General features: G+C 44.8%; 1 protein-coding gene across 5 annotated transcripts in view; it reads right to left on the bottom strand.

Annotated features, from left to right (window-relative positions):
- Nucleotides 1-1177: 1177 nt before the first annotated feature.
- Nucleotides 1178-20195, bottom strand: part of RAB11FIP4 (RAB11 family interacting protein 4) — a 239466-nt gene continuing 220448 nt past the window's right edge. For 4 of the 5 annotated variants that reach the window (XM_077328726.1, XM_077328728.1, XM_077328727.1 and 1 more), the window contains 3 exons: nt 19405-19563; nt 17748-17891; nt 1178-10693 (listed from right to left, as the gene is read on the bottom strand). In XM_077328726.1, the coding sequence (XP_077184841.1) occupies nt 10577-10693; nt 17748-17891; nt 19405-19563 (420 nt within the window). In that variant the 3' untranslated portion in view covers nt 1178-10576. The remainder of the gene's footprint in view (nt 10694-17747; nt 17892-19404; nt 19564-20195) is intronic. The other variant, XR_013229554.1, reaches the window with a different exon arrangement.

Below are 20195 nucleotides of genomic sequence, written 5' to 3'. Positions count from 1 at the left end.
GTGTCAAGTGTTCTTCTGGTCCCAGCCCAGGGTTAACCTCTGTGGAATATGCTCTTCATCCAGTTTATGATGGCCTCTAAACTGGATGAATTGAAAATTATGGGTGGTTTAAAAAGTGCCATCCAAATGCCATCCCCCCCCCCCCCCCCACGGCATCCTCTTGTATTGGTCCCAAAAGCAAAACATAGGAATAATTTTAGGGGAAGTGTATGAAAGCAACAATAGAGAGGAACTCACATTACGAGAACTGCATGAGGGAAAGTTTGGCCTCATTCTGTGGTGCTGCAGTACTAATCCTGCAGAAATTCCAAGGGACATGTCACCTGTTTGGCTAATGGTGCTAACTGATCTACATACAAGGCCAAAGTGAAATGAAGAGCCTTGTCTTCGCATCCAGGGCACCTTCAGTCCCACAGGCTCCCCACTCCCCCCAGCAAAGCTGGCAGCAACTGCAACACACACCTGGGCTGGGCAGGCCATGGACAAGACCCAAGAAGGTCATAAGGTTAGCAACCTCCAGATGGAGCCTAGGGCTTGCCCAAAATTACAACCAACCTCATATTAGAGAGATCAATTCCTCAGAAAATGGCAAACTTTGGAAGGCAGACTCTGTAGCATTATGCCCCAGTACAATCCTTCTATAAACCCTGCCAAGCCCCCAAACCAAATATCCAGCAGTTTCCAGCCCTACTCCTAGCAGACCCCTCTAATACTAATGGATCACCACTGTTATTCCTCTACTCACAAAAGGGAAGAAGGTGATGCTTGTCACCTAGAAAAGACCTTGTAAAAGATCAGCACCCAGCCTGTAAACTGAGGTACATTAGACGTGAGAGTTAAAAGTTGCCCAGAATGCTTTAATGACAGAGTGGGGATTCGAACCTGGTTTTGCAGATCTGATTTTGACAAACTAACTGCTCTACCCCAATGGCTTTATTCCCCAAATTCTTCCAAAATAGGCCAGCATGCCTCCATATTGCAGATTGGAGCTGTGGCTGAAAGAATCAGCCAGGTGATCTGGAGTCCACTCCAATTTCTTTGAAAGGAAGCTAATCTCCTCTTAATAGATATAAATCTTCATTAGTGAGGTGGGTAAGCTACCCATTTAATTCACCCCAGTCTCTAAACATGATTCAAGCAGAAACAAATCATCGTAAATAATGACAAGCAAGCCAGAAAGGATTACAGCTTCTTTTTTTGTCTGTGTGGAAGAGAAACACTGCTTTTACAAAAAAAGAAAAGAAAAAAGAAAGACAGGGAGGTTCACTCCTTCCATTCAACACAACAATTCTGAAATAAGACAGGTCAACTAGTTAATTTGTCAACTGCTAAATACTCAGGACAAGAATTAGTGGTTCTAAGAGAAGAGAGATAAAGAAAAAAAAACAAGGAAAAGGGGGGAAAATTCTGTACAAAAATGAATTTTGTTTTTTACATCCTATTGAGGCACGTGAAATACAAACCCGGTTCTATTTCATATGTACACATTTACAATCAGGGGCAAAAACAGCTGAATGAAGGAGGAAAGGCAAACATAAAACCCAGTAAAATGACTGTCAAAATATATAAAAATCTGCGACAAACAGTTGATCAAGTATGAAAAAGAATTCTGTACACGCTCATGACAGGCAAGTCAAAAGGCACAATACTAGAACCTATAGTCATGCAAAACAATTAAAAAATAACAAATCCTTTCTCATAAGTACAATCTGTGCAACAAAGCAAAACGAAATGGCTCCCACAATAAAGGTTTACAGTAATTCTCAGTACAAATCAGTACTGAAGCATACTGGAGTGCAACGTATGTAAATGTTTACTTGGGCGGGTTATTCATATGGGTTGACGCTGCTTTCTTCTATCCTACAATGGGCAGTGTTAATTATACCAGTTGAGGGCGACCAATGGACAAAGCCAAGGGATTCATTCAGTTTTCAGTTTATAGGATGGTAATATATTACAGGAATTTTCTTGCCCTCCTCGTTCCCCCTTGTGCAATAAGACTTGTGTAAGCACCTGGCTGCTTGAACAGAACTATTCCACAGTCTACATGTGTTTACTGCCCCCCCAACACATAATCCCTCATATCTTCAAGAGCACAGAGCAGAAGATAGCACAAACATTAGATGGATTTTCCAACACTTGGAATGCCAGCACACCAACCAAATGAGCCCCCTCTCCCACTACTCAAGTTAGCTTCTGTAGTTGTCCAGTTTCCCATCGAAACTTGAAAGTGGGAGGGGAATTAACATACCGTTTTTAAAATCGCAATATTGAAAGGTAACGTTCACATGGAAAATGCATCAAGCATATCAAAATCTGTAGGGTTGTATATTCCATTGGAAATATATAATAAAATAGGGTTTTGTTCTAGCCTGTGCCATGGTGGCCCCACTTGGCAAGGGGGGAAACCCACTGGGGCTTGTTTTATCATGCAGGCGCTTGGTTAGCTCAGTCTCACTCCCTGAGTCTAGACAGCTTTAATGATACATAAAAGAAAGGATGCTATCTGATAGCCTGGATTCCATCACATTCCAAAGAATCCTTGGCTTTGGAAATTTCTATCCCACCTGCCCTAGTTCATCCATAACTTCAAGTCAACATCACGAACGTCCTTCGAAGTTCAGACATGCCGAATGCGTCTCAGAACCAAGAAGGCTCCTACGAATTGTCCAATTGCTGCTATAATATAAATGGCCACATTCTATGATTCACCGTTCTTTTCACAGTTTGAGCTCCAGAACCTTTAAGGTCAATGGTGCTGGATCGGGGGAAGGGGTAAAAGAGAAGCAAGAGTATTTTCAAGCTGCTATCTGGTATAAATATATGTGAGATATCTATGACACAAAGTCACTTATTTATATCAACCCATGTTAAAGCAAACCAACTCTGGCCAACAGTAATTCATTTCAATACCTGGCCCATTCTACTTGGCACTGGGCATTAATGGCCCTAGACCAAGCCAGGTAAGAAAGCATCATGTATTAAGACATCAGGAGGTTTCTATCCAAGCAAACACACTGAGATTTTGGCACTGTAATAGGGAATCTTTACATTGGCTGGGGGATTTGGCAAGTTTCCTCTGTCCTAACACTTTTTTGTGAGTGAACCATTAGGGCATCATTAGGGCATCATCATATCCCCCATCATATTCCCCAGCTAGGCTGATTGCAGAGTCTCTTATTATTGAGCAGAAGAGTGTTATGCTGTTCTTCTAGAATGGGTTGCAGGAAGTCTGTAGATTACAATGGTCCCTTTGCTGCGGATTTGACAAGGATCTAAGCAGATAATAGGAACGCAAATGAGCTAGGGGTACCCTTTTCTATCATCATTCTGAATTGCTTCATTCCGAGGACATTGTAACAGTGAAGTAGGGAACTCGTGTGAAATTATGGGCCCTCCTACATAATTAGAAGGCTTGCTTCTTGCCAGGGAGTAGGAAATGGAATTTCATGCAAGTCCACAGGGCTGCAAAGAGCTATAATGGAAACCAGAAACAATTTCTTCTCCAATCTCCTCCTTACACACAACCCTGCAAATCACTATTGAAAATCACATGGCATGCTTGGCTTCATGCCCACTGGATTGCCAGGGACACTGGAATATTGTCCCCAGACAATCCCCCCCCCCCTCCAGCCATGGGTGCAAGGTCCCTCTTCTGACGCTTCTGATGCTTAAGTAGGCAACTATGCCCATTCAGCAGCACCTGCACCAATGCAAAGAAACAGAAAGAGAGAGATAAATGAGGCCCAAGGAGTCTAACTCAAAGCCAGCTCCTGAAATCCATCCTAAAGACACATTGCAAGAAAACTGCCCACCCTCGTGTGCTGTAATGGACCAACCCCGATAGCCATGAATCCCCTGATGAGGAATTGGAACCAACTTTAAGAGATTACCCATCTACCTCTTGCTTCCTGACTCCAGTCTGTCCGTATTAAGCCAACTGTTTCCCAATCGTATTCTTAAAAGATTACCAGGTAAGAAGAAGATCCAGTGACCCTCTTGGCCTCCTATTCTAGTCCTACACTGGAAAACCAAGATTCAGCCCTAACATTTGGGATATAGTCTGAGGGAGCGCATTCTTTCTTAGCCTCTGGAAAGGCACAGAAGACGACTTACAGGTACTTTGTAAGTATAAAGCTCTCATTTCAATCTTCTGGCTAAAACACACTCATCTCCCTTTGTCTTTTTTTTAATGCTCCCAGATAAATAAATCCCAAACTCTCTTCAGCTGGTTTCCCCTCAAATATCTTTTTTTTAAAAATCCAAAGCTTAGGCTCCTTGCCACAAGACTCCTGTTCCTTCCTTGATGCTGTTTTAAACCATGCTCAGCACCAAATAATGATCTGCCCCAAAGCCACTGTATGGAATTTTGTCTTCTTTGGTCAAACTGGAGGCTCGGAGATAAGCATAGCTTATTAGAATGTAAAAGTCACACTGACAACAAAAAACAGATAGGTCTATTGGTCCCTTTTGGCTGCACCAAGGCACTGTGATGTCCATCACAGAAGATAGAAGCTTCAAGCAACTGAATCGGCCACTGACAGAACTATTCACAACAGCATCATCAACATCAACAGCTACAAAGACATTGGCACATTACTCACATAAGGCCCATTCAAAGACTGCATCTAATGTTCTTGGATTTCAGATCTCAAGAAGTCATCGCTCACTTCCGTGTAGTGAATAAAATACGAACCCTAACTGGAACCGTTCCTGATACAGGCAATCTGAACTATGTGCTACCATGCTTCCAGCAGTGTGGTTTTCTCTTCAGAACAGCTTCCATGTTCCTCTAGTTTAATGAGTTCCTCTCAAGTTTAACATCTACCTGCCATTGGTCCACCTCCTGCCCCCAGCAAAGGGAAGCAGTTTCTTTTTCTCATGTCCATCAACATCTCCCTCTCAGTCTCCTCATGTCAACATGCCCAGTTCTTTCAGCTTTTCTAGTAAGACATCGTGAAAACCTGCACGAAACCAAACTTACAAATCCTCTCTCCCACTTGCCCCACCAATCTATGGCAACCATCACAGATCAAAACATCCAGATCATAAGGAATGTTGGAATGCTCTTCCCACCACTGCCCCAAAGTAAGATACGTTTATGGGTACGGATAGACCGTGTTAATTGCACAAAGGAATGCCAAGGTGAACATTAGCTTAGTAAAGGGGGGGGGGTTGTTGTTCAAGGTCTGTGTTATAGAATCACTCTTCATTTGTTCAGTGAGATGGATAATGCATGACACATACTTTTCACTCTTCCAAAGAACATTAAAAGGCAGTGAACACAGGTTCCAGTCCATGCTTCAGAGTTCACAAATGGCCTTAACATGCCACTGGAAGTGTCTTTCTGTATGTGTCGGTGTCTTTGGGGGTGGTGGTGCTTATGCTAGATTTCTGTAAAACAAACTACAGCTACGTGACAAGGCAGAGTCAATCAGTGTCACATGCAAGGAGACCCTGGGCAGTTTAGAGTTAGTAGAGAGCATTTAGTGTAATGTGGTTTGCATCTGCTACTCTTACCCTCAATATTCAGATGACTAAAATACACCCACATCCCCCTTTTGATGGTACTATGACGCTGATTCATGTGTTGCTTATTTCTCAGCTAGAAAGTAGGTTTTCTAACTGATCTCCCATCTTTCTTATTCCCTCTTAGTCCTCCCCCCGCCCTGTAGCAATTCATTTTGATCATGTACCACCTTCCTGCTTTTCCTCTCAGTTTGCAACCTTAAAGGTAAAGGTAAAGGTATCCCCTGTGCAAGCACTGGGTCATGTCTGACCCTTAGGGTGACGCCCTCTAGCGTTTTCTTGGCAGACTCAATACGGGGTGGTTTGCCAGTGCCTTCCCCAGTCATTACCGTTTATCCCCCAGCAAGCTGGGTACTCATTTTACCGACCTCGGAAGGATGGAAGGCTGAGTCAACCTTGATTGAACTCCCAGCCTCATGGGCAAAGCTTTCAGACGGCTGCCTTACCACTCTGCGCCACAAGAGGCTCTTTGCAACCTTGTTTGTTCTTATTCAGGATCCGACTTCCTTCTTTCTTCCCCTGGATTTATCCTTCTGTGCTCTCCTTCTGTGGGTTGCATTCAGACTAAATTTTCTATTCACACCAGGCATTTGTGAGTGGCCTCCCCCAAACCACTGCAGCCCACTGATCACCCCAAAGGGATGGGCCCCCTTCAGGAACAGTATGAGGGGGAAATCAGAGATCAGCAGCAGGAAGGGAGAACTGGTGGAAATCACCCCACCCTTCCATTAATGGAAAATGTAGTCTGGATCTAGCCTTTCTTTGTGCTGCTCAGTTTCAGCTTCTAGGATGGCCTCCTGTTTTCTTGCTCTGTCAGCCCCCTGTGCCCAGAACTCTGAAATAGCTTTCCTTTTCTTTTTCTTCTTTTAAAATCTATTTGTCTCACACATTTTTATAAAGATGCTATAGTTTTTTTCTTATTCGGAATCTTCCATAAGAGCCCTACTGGGTTAGAGCAGTGGTCCATCTAGGTCAAGGGTAGTCAAACTGCAGCCCTCCAGATGTCCATGGACTACAATTCCCATGAGCCCCTGACATCTGGAGGGCCACAGTTTGACTACCCCTGATCTAGGTCATTACTGTCTCCTACAGTGAACAGATGCTTCAGAAGATCTACAAGTAGGAATACAGAGTTATATAACCTCTGAGCATGGAGGCTCCACTGAGCTATCACGGCTAACAACAAATGCTGGCCAATGTGCTGGTTTAATGTGCTGGCCAATCCCCTAAATCCAGTTTTTGTTGCTTTTGCATTCTAAATTATATAGCACCTAAAAATGTTCGCTTTTTGACAATCAAATACAATAGTATCTAGGCCTTTCCTAAGCCCATTTGTTCTGATACCAATTCACACACATATGCATGCATGCATGCAGTTCTAACTGCTCAGGCTAAAAGTACATTGGTGTAATCACTTACTAGCCAAAAACCCTGGTATTCTGCATCATCTTACTAAATTGTGAGAGTTGTACCTCTCCCGTGCCCCTGTGACCCAGTTTGGAAGCATGGTATTGGGAGGCCATAACGCAGACTAGGGGTATGCAAACAACAGAAGAGATGGTAAAGCTGTTACTGGACTTGACAGTTTCAAAGCACAATTGGGTATGTTTGAATCCTGCTACACAGGAGTGGGAATTATTAAACAGGGACTAAACTAGCAAATCCAGGAGTGAAGACTAAGCTATAATGGTTAGGAACAACAATTTTTTTTAAAGAAAGAGGAGCAACCTGTTGGGCATCCATGTGTCCGCACACTACACACACATAACATCCACCTGCAAATGCTACATTCCAAAACCAGTTTTGTCACTATAGCTACTGTTGCTGCAGAGCTCACCAAATGGTTTCCCGCACAACATAAAATGCTACCTGATACAGCCATCTTACCTATGAACAAGAAACTTCCAAGGAATAGGTTTCGCTTGTACTACAGCCACATGCCCACTTGTGTAAAATTGTAGAATGGGGGGACGGGACCCAATGGCTACAGGCAAGTGGATGAAGGGCAGGAGGAATCTCTCCTTTAGAATGCATCTTTCAAACAATCCATAGCTGGAAAACACACCGGCTTGGGAGATAGAAACCCCTAAGCAGCCATCTGCACACATGCAACAAGTTCCTGTTTGCTTGAACTTCCTCAACCACTGAGGCCTCAACCACAATGCACAGCTCTCGTAAAATGAAACCCACACAGCAGCAAGCACCATCCTGAGCGAAGAGGTATATAGAAGTAGCTTTCATGTAAAGGATTTTAACTGCTGATTTGATGCCAGTGAAATCACCACCGTTTACCCTTTTTGGAAAAAGCCTTCTTATTCTGGCCAGCCAGATGGACAAATTCTGTACCTCTTTGCTAGCTGCCCACTGGCCACTTGGTCTCCTTTGCTCTTAAGGGACTAGCGATTTTGCTTTCTAGCTCTGGAAGGCTTTGCTATAGGTGTGTTCAGCTGCAAGAGCTGTACATTAATGAAAACTGCAAATGGGTTTGGGGTGTTGTATTAAGGAAGAAAGGGCTATTCCTGGGCTGATTCCCAGGAATTCATCTGAAATGTAGTTAACTAAATGAAGTTGACCAGGAGTTGTTCAGGGCACCAAAGCCCTTCTGCAAATCATTCCAACGCCCAGCCTGGAACTTGAGTCTTCTACGCAGCCAGCCAACATGCTTCCAAATCTAAGCATATGTGCTCAATAAACACTATATACATAGGGAATGTTTACAGCCAGATAGCTCAATCCTAACTACTTATGCATTTAAAGAAAGGAAGAAATCTCAGGGACCTTATTCTTCTTTCTTCCTCAAATAGGGGACAACATGCTTGTGACAAAACAGCACAGAGCATTAAAGTGGGTTCATTTGAAAAGGGAAGTTATAGATTATAGAATAATTCTATAAGAACTCTCACAGAACCATTTCGGCATGCTTAGAAGTCTGGGGGGGGACAAGAAGACTTCTGCCAAATGCATTTGTTTGAACGGTACTATATCCGATATGCTGATAGGAAGTGTAAAAGTTAGAATGTAATTTTTTAAATGTCATTTGGAATAATTCCTATTATTATTCCAATACACAGAAAAAGAGATCAAAATGATTAATAGCAGCCTATTTAATCTCCTGCATTATTTTTGGTAGCTATAGTTCCTTCCTAGCTTTAGGATTAATGATACCATTAACTTAGAGAATGTTTAAAAACAAGGAATGTTTTAACTCAGAATTGTAATCACAATCGGATAGAGGGGAAAATACAGTATTTGCTCACAGATTTCGGCGTCCTTAAGATTTATGACTGCATTGCATATTCTGCGTTTTCTAGATGTGAAACACTTTGGTGTAGGGAACAGCATGAAACCCACATGCAGATCATTCTTCATGTTTAATGGTCACACATCCAGACACATAGGTCTGTGCAATTGCCCAATATAAAAGCTTAACAGCAGATTGCATGCTATTTCCTATACAAAAGTCCTTTCCATGCTCGGGGAAAAAGGCATGCGTGAAATGCCCCTACAAAGTCTTTCTTAACCAAAAAAGACAAAAATTGTTCTTCCCAGCAGTCGACACAGTAAGCCCATTTCCCTACCAGTTTTCCCAGTAAGTGCCTGGGTGATGGGGGGGGGGGGGGGGAAGGGAATTCACAGTGAATGAGTTTTAAAACAAAACACAATGGTGTGCGTTACAAGGCACAAAACCACAAACAGAACAAGAACACACCCAGTTCTCTTAGATGGCACAACCCAACGCAGGCTTCTTGGTACCTCTTGATGACTGTGCAAGGTGGTACAGGTGATCATTCCCTCTTTGTCTAAAGTGACCAGCCCCTGACCGGCTACTGAATGGTGCATGGATCTTACAAATCACATACACGAAATCCAAACATTGACTTCTAGAGTGATCACATTGAATACATTTTGTGATGTGTGGACACGCACTTCCCTAACTTCCCGAGAGGAATTTTTAACTCTGCTTTACAACGCACACAAGTGACAGACCTTCTGAAAGGCTTTGATGGCTTGCTAAGTCATAGGGTAGGTGTAGGAGTGCCAATTCTTAATTAAAAATTGTGCATGAATGGCACCAGGGGAAGCAGTGAGAGGCGGTGATGTAAAAATGCCCCCTCTGCCAATTTCTGTTTAAGAAGGCAGCAAAGAGCCTCTTCAAGGAAGATCTTTCAGCCTCGAGAGCGCAGCCATGTGGTTTTCTGTGTTTGTTCCACCTTTAAAATGGAGTGCCTCAACCCGGTGAAAAGAGTTTCCCTGTAGGCAGGCCTACACCAGTTGCCTAAGAACTCTCTCTAGAAGGACCTTTTCCGTGGCTGGTGATAAAGATGAAGCCAAGCGTAAGGAGAACAGATATTTCAGCTGCAAGGTCCAGGACAAGGTGTGTACTTGCACACAGACTGCCAGCCATTCGAAAGGAGAACCAGCTCAGTTTGGTATGAAAAGTGCTTTATGCTGAAGGGACTTGGGAAGACGGGAAAAAGAAATAAAAATTATCTGAAATAACTCCCCTCCTTTTCGAAAGAGCAGGCAGGGCTTTTCCTTCCTTGTAAGCTTCGGTAGCACAACTCAAACAACAACAACATAGTGAGCACCAGAGAATTAAACCTGGACAGGCAGCACATTTGTGGGATGAGGTGGGACTAAAGGAGAAAACTCAGCATCGTTTTGGATGAGGAAGGGGATTGGCACTAAACAGTTTCCCATTGACTTTTATCCTTGCAGCTAGAGGTAGTGTCATTTCTGTCCAGTATCTAAAGCAGTGCAAAATCCAGTTACATGGTTATGTCATTACGATTCAATTACAGTAGCCTCCCTCCCCAGGGGTGAAAGTGCGTGAGACACAAACCAAGCCAAATTAGGATTCACAGACCAAGTAGACCAAACCTCATATAAACACGCCCTGTGTATCCACAGAAATTATATAATATATATATGATATATATATATATATATATTTATAGATTCATTTACAATAGAAGAGTGATGTTTGGATCCAGCGGCATTTTAAGAGGTACAAGTCTCTGCTCATTTCCTTTCTGGTTCCGGGCCTTCAGTTTTTTATTTCCAGGATGGATGGGTTATGGTCTAGAATGGCGAGGATGATCTTGTCCATGTACTGGCGTAATCGGTAGTTTATCTCCTCTTGTTCTTTAAGGGCTTCCATGAGCTGAAAGAAGAAGAGGCGATCGTTACATTTGTTGCATGGTGGCAGCTGCCCCATGTTATTCAACAAACTGTTCCAGGTGGCAAAGAATCGGAAGTTTCTAGTCTCTGTCCCCCTCCTTGACCTCCCCTACTCCCAACTGGTCCATGTCACCGAGGGCATTGCCTTGTGCAGAGCAAAGGGCAGCCCCGGGCCTCCTGAACACGGCTTGAGCTTCTATCCCCCCACATTTGGGATCCATTTAATTGGTCCTCTTAACTCAACAAAAATTTCTGGATGCCTTCAAGCTAGGGCTACAGCACTCCCTGTCAGCTGGGGATGCTCTCATCATGGAGTTCCTGTTCTGAGCTAGGGGCTGTAGCAGATGGCCTATAACATCATGGCATGGTGGGTGGGTAGGGCTGTGTCTCCATGTTCTCTCAAGTGTATGCATCCTCAGGCAAAGAATATAAAGGGGTACCCCACAGATATGGAGAATATTTCCTGCCTTTGGGAGGCCCTAGCTATTAGAAAAAGCATACTAGCACCCTTGGGTACAGCCTAGACATCAGTTCTGTTTCTTGGTCATATTGTGGTGTGACAGAAAATTGGGAACTGCCTATATGAAAATAGGAACAGGATGAGGATTACTGTTAATCTAATCTAATGGGCTGGAGCCAGCAATCTATCAGTGGAACATGGTGATGGTTACAGATATTTCCCAATTTATCCTGCAGAGAGCAAATGCTTCCAATCAAAGGGAAGTTGGTTCCTAGAATCATTTTAAAAAATTATTTCCCCATACTGATACAAAAATACCCTTTAAACCTTGTTGAAAATGTAATTCCTGGGGGCAATTTAAAATAGAACTCTGCTTTTAAAGCACACGTATGCATCATCACACATTTCTATCAGGGAAGAGAAGAGGGCTTTTCAAAAACCTAGATTCTGAAAGCAGAACCATTTATACAAAATAAGCACCTTTGCACATTACCTGAAATGGACATTCTAATCTGGGTCAAGCGTTTTTAATTCTGGAATTAAGAAAACGGTGACAGAGACCCCCTTGGCTGAGGATGTGGCAGGGATACACTGTTGAACCTTCTGTGATATGGTCAACAACAGTGATCAAAAACAGGATGCCTGAAAGTATGGAGGCACCGTAAGCATCAGTTACGAGCCCCCTCTAGCCAGGTGGGATCATCAAACCTTTGAGTGCTTGAAAGCCCAAGGAATATTGAAGATGGGATGCCTGACAGGGTTTGGCATGTCACGTGCATGTAGAAGCTAGACGGGATAAAGGAGCAAAGAGGGGAAAGTGTTCCTACACAAGGACAGATGGACTCACATTCTAGCTCTATCTGAAAAAGGGACCACTGATTAACAAAAGCTCATATCCTGCCACAAATTGTGTTAGTCTTTAAGGCCACCCACCTGGATCTAACACAAGGCTGCAGTAACTTTAGAAGGAGGGTTGAACTTGAAACACTTGAAAATACTGACATAGACTATTTATTAACAAGCAACAGAAATCTAAAGCGACTCATTTGCCACGCACCTCTATCCATGTTCTACTGCATTGTACCTTGAGAGACTCAGGATATTCATAAGCCTTAGAAACCTGCTGAATCTTCTGCTCTGGTTCCCTGTCCCCATGCAATAGCTCCTTTCTATAAGCTCCCTAAATATTAAATTGCATTTCTCACTTGAATAACACAACTGAAACATGCTTCTTTTCCAAGTTTCTGATCTGCTTTTAGATCCAATATTTCAACCTTCTAAGAGACAAAGTCCAACAAAAGTCTCTGCAAGGCACAGAAACATCCATTTAACATACATCAAAGCCTTAGAAGAGGGATGGGGAGGATAAACAGGGGATCACCTGCCAATTTCTGGTGGATAACCATGCACCTGTTAGAAGCTCTGTCTCCTGATGGAGAGCTGTACAGACTTTATTTATTTATTTTGTGATTTATTTCCCGCCACTCCCCGAAGGCTTTTGGCGGATTACAAATGTCAGATGTGATCTAAAAAAATCCCATTAAAACTTGCCCTCCCCACCACCGATACATTTGTCAGATGTTTAGAAGCCAGAGTCGTCTGAAACTCAACCCCTCCAAGATGGAGGTCCTGTGGCTAGGTAGGAGGGAGCCAGATCAGGAAGCCTGTTTACCCAACCTAGCCGGGGTGCAGTTTACCATCTTGCCTTCCAACAGGAATTTGGGGGTGATCCTGAATGCCTCTTTATCAATGGAGGCACAGGTCATGAGAGTAGCCCAGAGCACCAAGTCACAGTGATCCATATGATAGTCACCTCCAGGATTGACTTCTGTAACTCACTCTACATGGGCCTTCTCTTGTCTTTGACCCAGCAATTGCAGCTGGTGCAGAATGCAGCTACCAGAGTCCTTACTGGAACACCTCAGAGGCCCCATATCCAGCCTGTGCCGAAGCAGCTGCATTGGTTCCCTGTTACGTCCCAGATCAAGTTCAAGGTTCTGGTGTCAACCTTTAAGGCCATGCGTGGTCTGGGCCATACATATCTGAGAGACCACCTAATGCCTTATGCCTGCCACAGCGATTTACACTCTGCGGGTACATATCAGTTGGTGGTTCTTGGCCCACGAGCAGGACACCTGGCCTCAACCAGGCCATGGCCTTTTTGGTCCTGGCCTCAACCTGGTGGAATGAGCTCCTGGAAGAGCTGAGGGTCCTCACGGATCTTTCACAGTTCCACAGGGCCTGCAAGATGGAGTGCAAGATGGAATGTAATGGTGGATGGATATGAACTGTTCAGAAAAAACAGAATAGATCGAAGAGGTGGAGGAGTGGCACTGTATGTGAGGAAAGGGCTTACCTGTCAGGAAATTCTAGTGAAGGAGAGCATATCTACAGTGGAAAGCATCTGGGTGAAAATAAGCGAGGGGAAAACAAACAGTGTGGTGGTTGGTGTCTGCTACCGACCGCCTGACCAACGAGAGGATGTGGATGCTGCACTTTGTGAGCAGCTTGAGAAAATATCCAAGCGGCAGGACCTTGTCATCATGGGTGACTTCAATTTCCCAGATGTGTGCTGGGAAACAAACTCTGCGAAGCGTCCTCAGTCATGCAACTTTCTGACCTGCCTGGCTGACAATTTCATTTATCAAATGGTAGATGAACCCACAAGAGGTTCAGCCATACTGGACTTAATACTGACCAACAGGCAAGAGTTGGTGGATGAGGTGAAGGAGGTGGGGACCCTAGGGGGAAGTGACCATGTCCTCATAGAATTCCTTTTGAGATGGGGAGCCAAGGAAGCTTGTAGCCAGACGCGGATGTTGGATTTTCGTAGGGCAAACTTTAATAAACTCAGAGACATGATGAGTGTCATACCATGAATGCTGGAAGGGAAGGGAGCATGTGAAGGGTGGGCGCTACTCAAACAAGAGCTATTGCATGCTCAATCAATGACTATCCCAGAAAGACGAAAACACTGCAGGAGCTCTAAGAAGCCTATTTGGATGAACAGAGAACTTCAAGAGGAACTAAGAAAGAAAAGGAAAATGTTCAGGAAATGGAGGGAAGGACAGAGCTCTAAAGAAGAGTACCTACAGGTTACTAGGCACTGTAGATCAATGATCAGAAAGGCCAAAGCTGAGAGTGAGCTAAGATTGGCCAGGGAAGCCCATTGTAACAAGAAAAGATTTTTCAGTTATGTGAGAAGCAAACGTAAAGTAAAGGAGGCAATAGGCCCACTGTTGGGTGTGGATGGCCAAACTCTAACGGAAGATGCAGAGAAAGCAGAAAGGCTTAGTGCCTATTTTACATCTGTTTTTTCCCCACAGGTCAAAGTGTTTAGGCAAATCTAGAGATGGCCGTTGCCAAAGGATAGTGTCTGGGTGGCAGGTTAACATGGATAGAGAGGTTGTCGAGAGGCATTTAGCTGCACTGGATGGGTTCAAATCCCCTGGTCCGGATGAAATGCACCCGAGAGTACTCAAAGAACTTTCCAGAGAACTTGCACAGCCCTTGCCATCATCTTCGGAACCTCTTTAAGGACTAGAGATGTCCCGGAGGACTGGAAGAGAGCAAACATTATTCCGATCTTCAAAAAAGGGAAGAAGGATGACCCGGGAAACTACAGACCAGTTAGTCTGACCTCTGTTGTGGGGAAGATAATGGAGCAGATATTAAAGGCAGCGATCTGCAAACATCTGGAGGACAATTTGGTGATCCAAGGAAGTCAGCATGGATTTGTCTCCAACAGGTCCTGCCAGATGAACCTAGTTTCCTTTTTTGACCAAGTAACAGGTTTGCTGGATTGGGGAAATTCGGTTGATGTCATTTACTTGGATTTTAGTAAAGCTTTTGACAAGGTTCCCCATGATGTTCTGATGGATAAGTTGAAGGACTACAATCTGGATTTTCAGATAGTTAGATGGATAATTGGTTAGAGAACCGCATTCAAAGAGTTGTTGTCAATGGTGTTTCATCAGACTGGAGAGAGGTGAGTAGCGGGGTACCTCAGGGCTCGGTGCTCAGCCCGGTACTTTTTAACATATTTATTAATGATCTAGATGAGGGGGTGGAGGGACTACTCATCAAGTTTGCAGATGACACCAAATTGGGAGAACTGGCAAATACTCCGGAAGATAGAGACAGAGTTCAACGAGATCTGAACACAATGGAAAAATGGGCAAATGAGAACAAGATGCAATTTAATAAAGATAAGTGTAAAGTTCTGCATCTGGGTCAGAAAAATGAAAAGCATGCCTACTGGATGGGGGATACGCTTCTAGGTAACACTGCGTGTGAACGAGACCTTGGGGTACTTGTGGATTGTAAACTAAACATGAGCAGGCAGTGTGATGCAGCGGTAAAAAAGGCAAAAGCAATTTTGGGCTGTATCAACAGAGGCATCACATCAAAATCACAAGATGTCATAGTCCCATTGTATACGGCACTGGTCAGACCACACCTGGAGTACTGTGTGCAGTTCTGGAGGCCTCACTTCAAGAAGGACGTCGATAAAATTGAAAGGGTACAGAGGAGAGCGACGAAGATGATCTGGGGCCAAGGGACCAAGCCCTATGAAGATAGGTTGAGGGACTTGGGAATGTTCAGCCTGGAGAAAAGGTTGAGAGTGGACATGATAGCCCTCTTTAAGTATTTGAAAGGTTGTCACTTGGAGGAGGGCAGGATGCTGTTTCTGTTGGCTGCAGAGGAGAGGACACGCAGTAATAGGTTTAAACTTCAAGTACAACGATATAGGCTAGATATCAGGACAAAAATTATCACAGTCAGAGTAGTTCAGCAGTGGAATAGGCTGCCTAAGGAGGTGGTGAGCTCCCCCTCACTGGCAGTCTTCAAGCAAAGGTTGGATCCACACTTTTCTTGGATGCTTTAGGATGCTTAGGGCTAATCCTGCGTTGAGCAGGGGGTTGGACTAGATGGCCTGTATGGCCCATTCCAACTCTATGATTCTATGATTCTATTCTATGCTCTCACCAGGCATTTGGTTGATGCCAGGACAGGTAAGATAAAGTGCAGTTGAGACTAAGGACCCCTCCTCAGCTTACCCAAGACAGCCATTCTGTTCCCCTATCAACATCCCCTGGAGGCCCCTGGTAGGAGGCTGTTGAAAGGGGTGGGTGAGGTTTTAGGGTTTGCTGTCTGGGAGGGTTAGGGTTTTAAGTTGGGGATTGTTATATTGTTCTTTGTAACCTGCCATGAGCCAGCTTACTGGGAACAGCGAGCAAGAAATTAAATAATTAATCAATCAGTCATATTGCACATCAGTGCAGAGGCAAACTGGAAGACTAAAACAGCCCTGGAAAGGAAAAAAAGTAAGTGGCAGCTTGTGGGCTACTGGGGCAGGTGGGTCATTCCTTTGTCGTGGCAGAACCTCCCTTGGTTAGCCAGTTTGCTCACTGGCCACAGTGGCTGCTTATAGGTGGCTGGGGCAGCCAGCTTCTTCCCTTGCAGTGATAGCTGCTCCCTTGCTTGCCATGCTGGCTGCTCGTGCCTAACTCTCTAAGCAGCCTCTCCATTGGATGAGGGCAGCTGGCTCATTGCAGTGGGGGCTGCTCACCCAACCTGCATATGGTGAGGGATACCCCTCAATACGCCGCCTCCATCACAGCTCAGTGTCTTTTTCAAGGTTGTCACAGCACTAAGGAGAACCATGCCCGAACATCGATATATGAATGCTGAATGAAGAACGTGCCGAGCCCAAGAATATCACTCAGGCAACCCTCACTGGGCCAAGGATATAGAAGAGGACTCTAGAGCAGGGGTACATCATGTGGTGCCCATGAGCCCCTCTGCATTCATCAAGACCTCTACTTTTTAACAAACAAGAAAATGAGTGGGGTCGGGTGGGACTTCTGCCAAACAGGGCTGCTGACTGGCTGTGCAGATTTTTAAAAAGCTGATTGAGAAGTAGTTGCCCCCTTAGTAAGAGGGTCTTCACTGCATGACTGAAAGAAAGCTCTGGGCAAGATAATGCATTTTTAACAGCATCCCATCAAGCAGATTCCACCTGAAATATTGAAGAATTGCTATTGAAGTCATGCATAACCTCACTACCCTGACATTTTGTGGTTAGCACCACCACTCAGCGTCAGAAATCCAAAGGCGCCAGAAGTCTCAAAAACGTTTGGGACCTCTGGGCTTCCTCACTCAACACCGGGCAGTTTCACCACGTGTGCATCTCAGTTCCTAAGCGGATGGTAGACAACTTAATTCCCCACCTCACTGGGATGCAAAGGTGTTTGGCAAAAAGAGAAGCGGCATAACAAGGTTCCTGAATGTCCTAGGCTGGACATAAAGAAGCACAAAAGTCAAAGCGATCGCTGCCCACTGTGATGTACAGGAAGCCTCGCAATTTGGCCACAATGAATCAGCTGCTCAAATCTTAGACCCCAAAGCAGCCTTGTCGGGGTTAAAGCTGGACTTCCTAATTCCAGGTTTTACAGCTGTCCAGCTGCTACAGGTTTCGCAGGCTGTCCGTGGAGAAATGGAATTTTGTTTTTGCTTTGTTTCGTCCCATGCTTGTGAGTCGTCAGCTGGAAAGGATGCCAATTAAGCGCCTCACCTCGTCTCTGGAGGCGGAGTCTATTTCAGCAGCCAGGGACTGGGCTTTTGTCTGCGTTGCAAAGAGATTCTTGGCCTCGTAAAGACTAAGGCTAAGGATCTGCCCGTTCAGGTCATCATTCTGATCGCGAAGTTTCTGATTCTCCTGTCGAGAGGGGGTGGAAGGAAGGTCATATATTTAGAACATACTTCTATGTTGCCTGTTAGAGGCAGCTTAAGTATAAAACACAAGTCGTTAACAAACACAAGCCTTTCACACACCTATCTGACATATTGAATGGGCAATAATTAAATAATTAAATTGCAATACCTGGAGTGAGTGTGAGAGAGAGTGTGATGACATGGGAAATCTCTTCTGAATTTTGAAAATGAAGGGAAACTATATCAATTTCATATCATCCTACCCTCCCCTCCCTCCCTCCCTCCCTCCCTCCCTCCCTCCCTCCCTCTCCCTCTCTCCCTCTCTCCCTCTCTCCCTCCCTCCCTCTCCCTCCCTCTCTCCCTCTCTCCCTCTCTCCCTCTCTCTCTCTCTCTCTCTCTCGGCCATCAGGTCACAATGATCCTGTTTTCAAGGCTAGAAATATCCAGAGGTGGGTCACTATTGCCTACCTCTGTGTAGCAATGCTAGGCTTCCTTAGGGGTCTCCCATCCAAGCATTAAACCAGGGTGGACCCAGCTTAGTTTCTGAGGTCTCATGGGACTGGGCTAGCCTGGACTACAAAGGTCAGGGTGGAATCAGAATGTCTACTACATACTTTAGTTTTTAGGACTTAAAATACTTCCCTCCGCTTCCAAGGACTTATTGCAACTCCCAGCCCCTTGTCAATGCAGGCACATCTATATGCCCAAGTTTTTAGAGCCAGTAATGGTAGAAGAACAACAGAAAGTAATGGACCTGCATATCACCAAGCATACACTTAGCTGTGCCCCTAAAATCACAGCAGTCATGTTAATTTGGACTTGAAAAGTAGCATGCTACTGTGCCAGAAACAACTCAAATTGCTAAGTACTAGGGTTTTTAAGAACTGAGGCAGCACTGGGTGAAAAAAATGCAAAAACTAGTGAGAAATATCTGGATTCTTGGGAATCTAGAATAAGCAATGGTCCTGGTCAGCCATACATATTCTCATATTTTGTGTGATGCCGAGAGTAATTCATGCAGTTGGCTTTCTGCTTCACGCTGTCCCCTTGGGGTTCAGGAGAACTAGAAATTTCATGGTGCAAACCAGTGGCTACTGACTGACTGCTAAACATGATCTTCATAGTCATACCTTATAGCCTGAACAGGATCTTGGCTTTGTGTCCACAAGCCCCCAGATGGTCACATGGATGCCACAGTCAGCTATGTGACTGGCAATGGCGACTTGCACTGATAGCACAGGTGATATAATTGGAAGCACCAGATGCAACCCGTTGTCAAAGCGTCCTCTCTGCTCTTTGAACGGGGCTTGCGTATGCCCATCGGTGCACTGTTTAAGTTCTCCAGCGGGCTCTACTTGAAAGCCTCTTGGGAAGCCAAGAGAGTCGACTCTCCCATTACAGCCAATCAAAACTCTGGGAGGGTTACGGAGCCTTGGACCTTCCCTCCAATAGCTCCTTACAGACATTTGTAAACGTACCTTCCCTCTTTTCCCCTCCCGGCCCCAACAACACCTCACCTGCTTTAGGCGTTTAATTTCATGCTCCATTTCCACTTCTCTGGCCTTTGCATTGAATTCGCTCAAGCTGGAGGAAGAGCTTCTCCCCCGACCAGGCCGCTCACACTCAAGTTTATACAACTGCAGGTGCTCCAGCTCCTTTCGCAGGTCTTCAATAAGCTGCACAAAACCCGGGAAAAGGAATCAGGTCAAAGGGACTTTGCCGATCGCTTGCCCACCCCGTCAGCTCTCCAGGCAACTGTTCCCAAAGTTGGCCGGGCAAGAGAATGGGGCGACAGCAGGAGGGAGGACCTGCAGCAGTGGAGGATTCTCTTGTGAACGTTAATGGGAACACTATGCCAGGGAGTAGGGAAATGTAGCTGTCGGAGCCACTAGCTATAAGTGGATGCTTAAACTTTAAATGTGAACCCGCCCCCCACTTGCTGCTACTTCTCCTTGGGAAAGGAAAGTTGGCAAGGAGGAACTGGTGACTGAGATACTTAAGGGGGGGTAGCCTAAACTCTTCCTTCCCCAAAGGATCCAGAGTTCAGAAAACTTTGCATTCTTTTCATAAACAGTTTGGGGGGGGGGAGGTGAGACCTTTGAGATCTTTGATATTGTGAGATTCAGGCCAACACCTGATCTTGTTGAAATCCCGCGTATAACAACACCACCCCTGATTTTTAGAAACACAATTTGATAGCTACTGCTTTCGTATTTTAGTAATGTCAAGTAAACTGCAGCCAGTAAGCTGGTTTTCCCAATAACCTTTGGGAGGAAAAGTTTAAAATCTCCATAGTAATAACCTTTTG

The sequence above is a fragment of the Paroedura picta genome, chromosome 3 (assembly GCF_049243985.1).
Source record: "Paroedura picta isolate Pp20150507F chromosome 3, Ppicta_v3.0, whole genome shotgun sequence".
Lineage (NCBI taxonomy): Eukaryota > Metazoa > Chordata > Lepidosauria > Squamata > Gekkonidae > Paroedura > Paroedura picta.
Note: the sequence above shows the minus strand (reverse complement) of the source record. Positions and strands in the feature narration are given on the sequence as shown.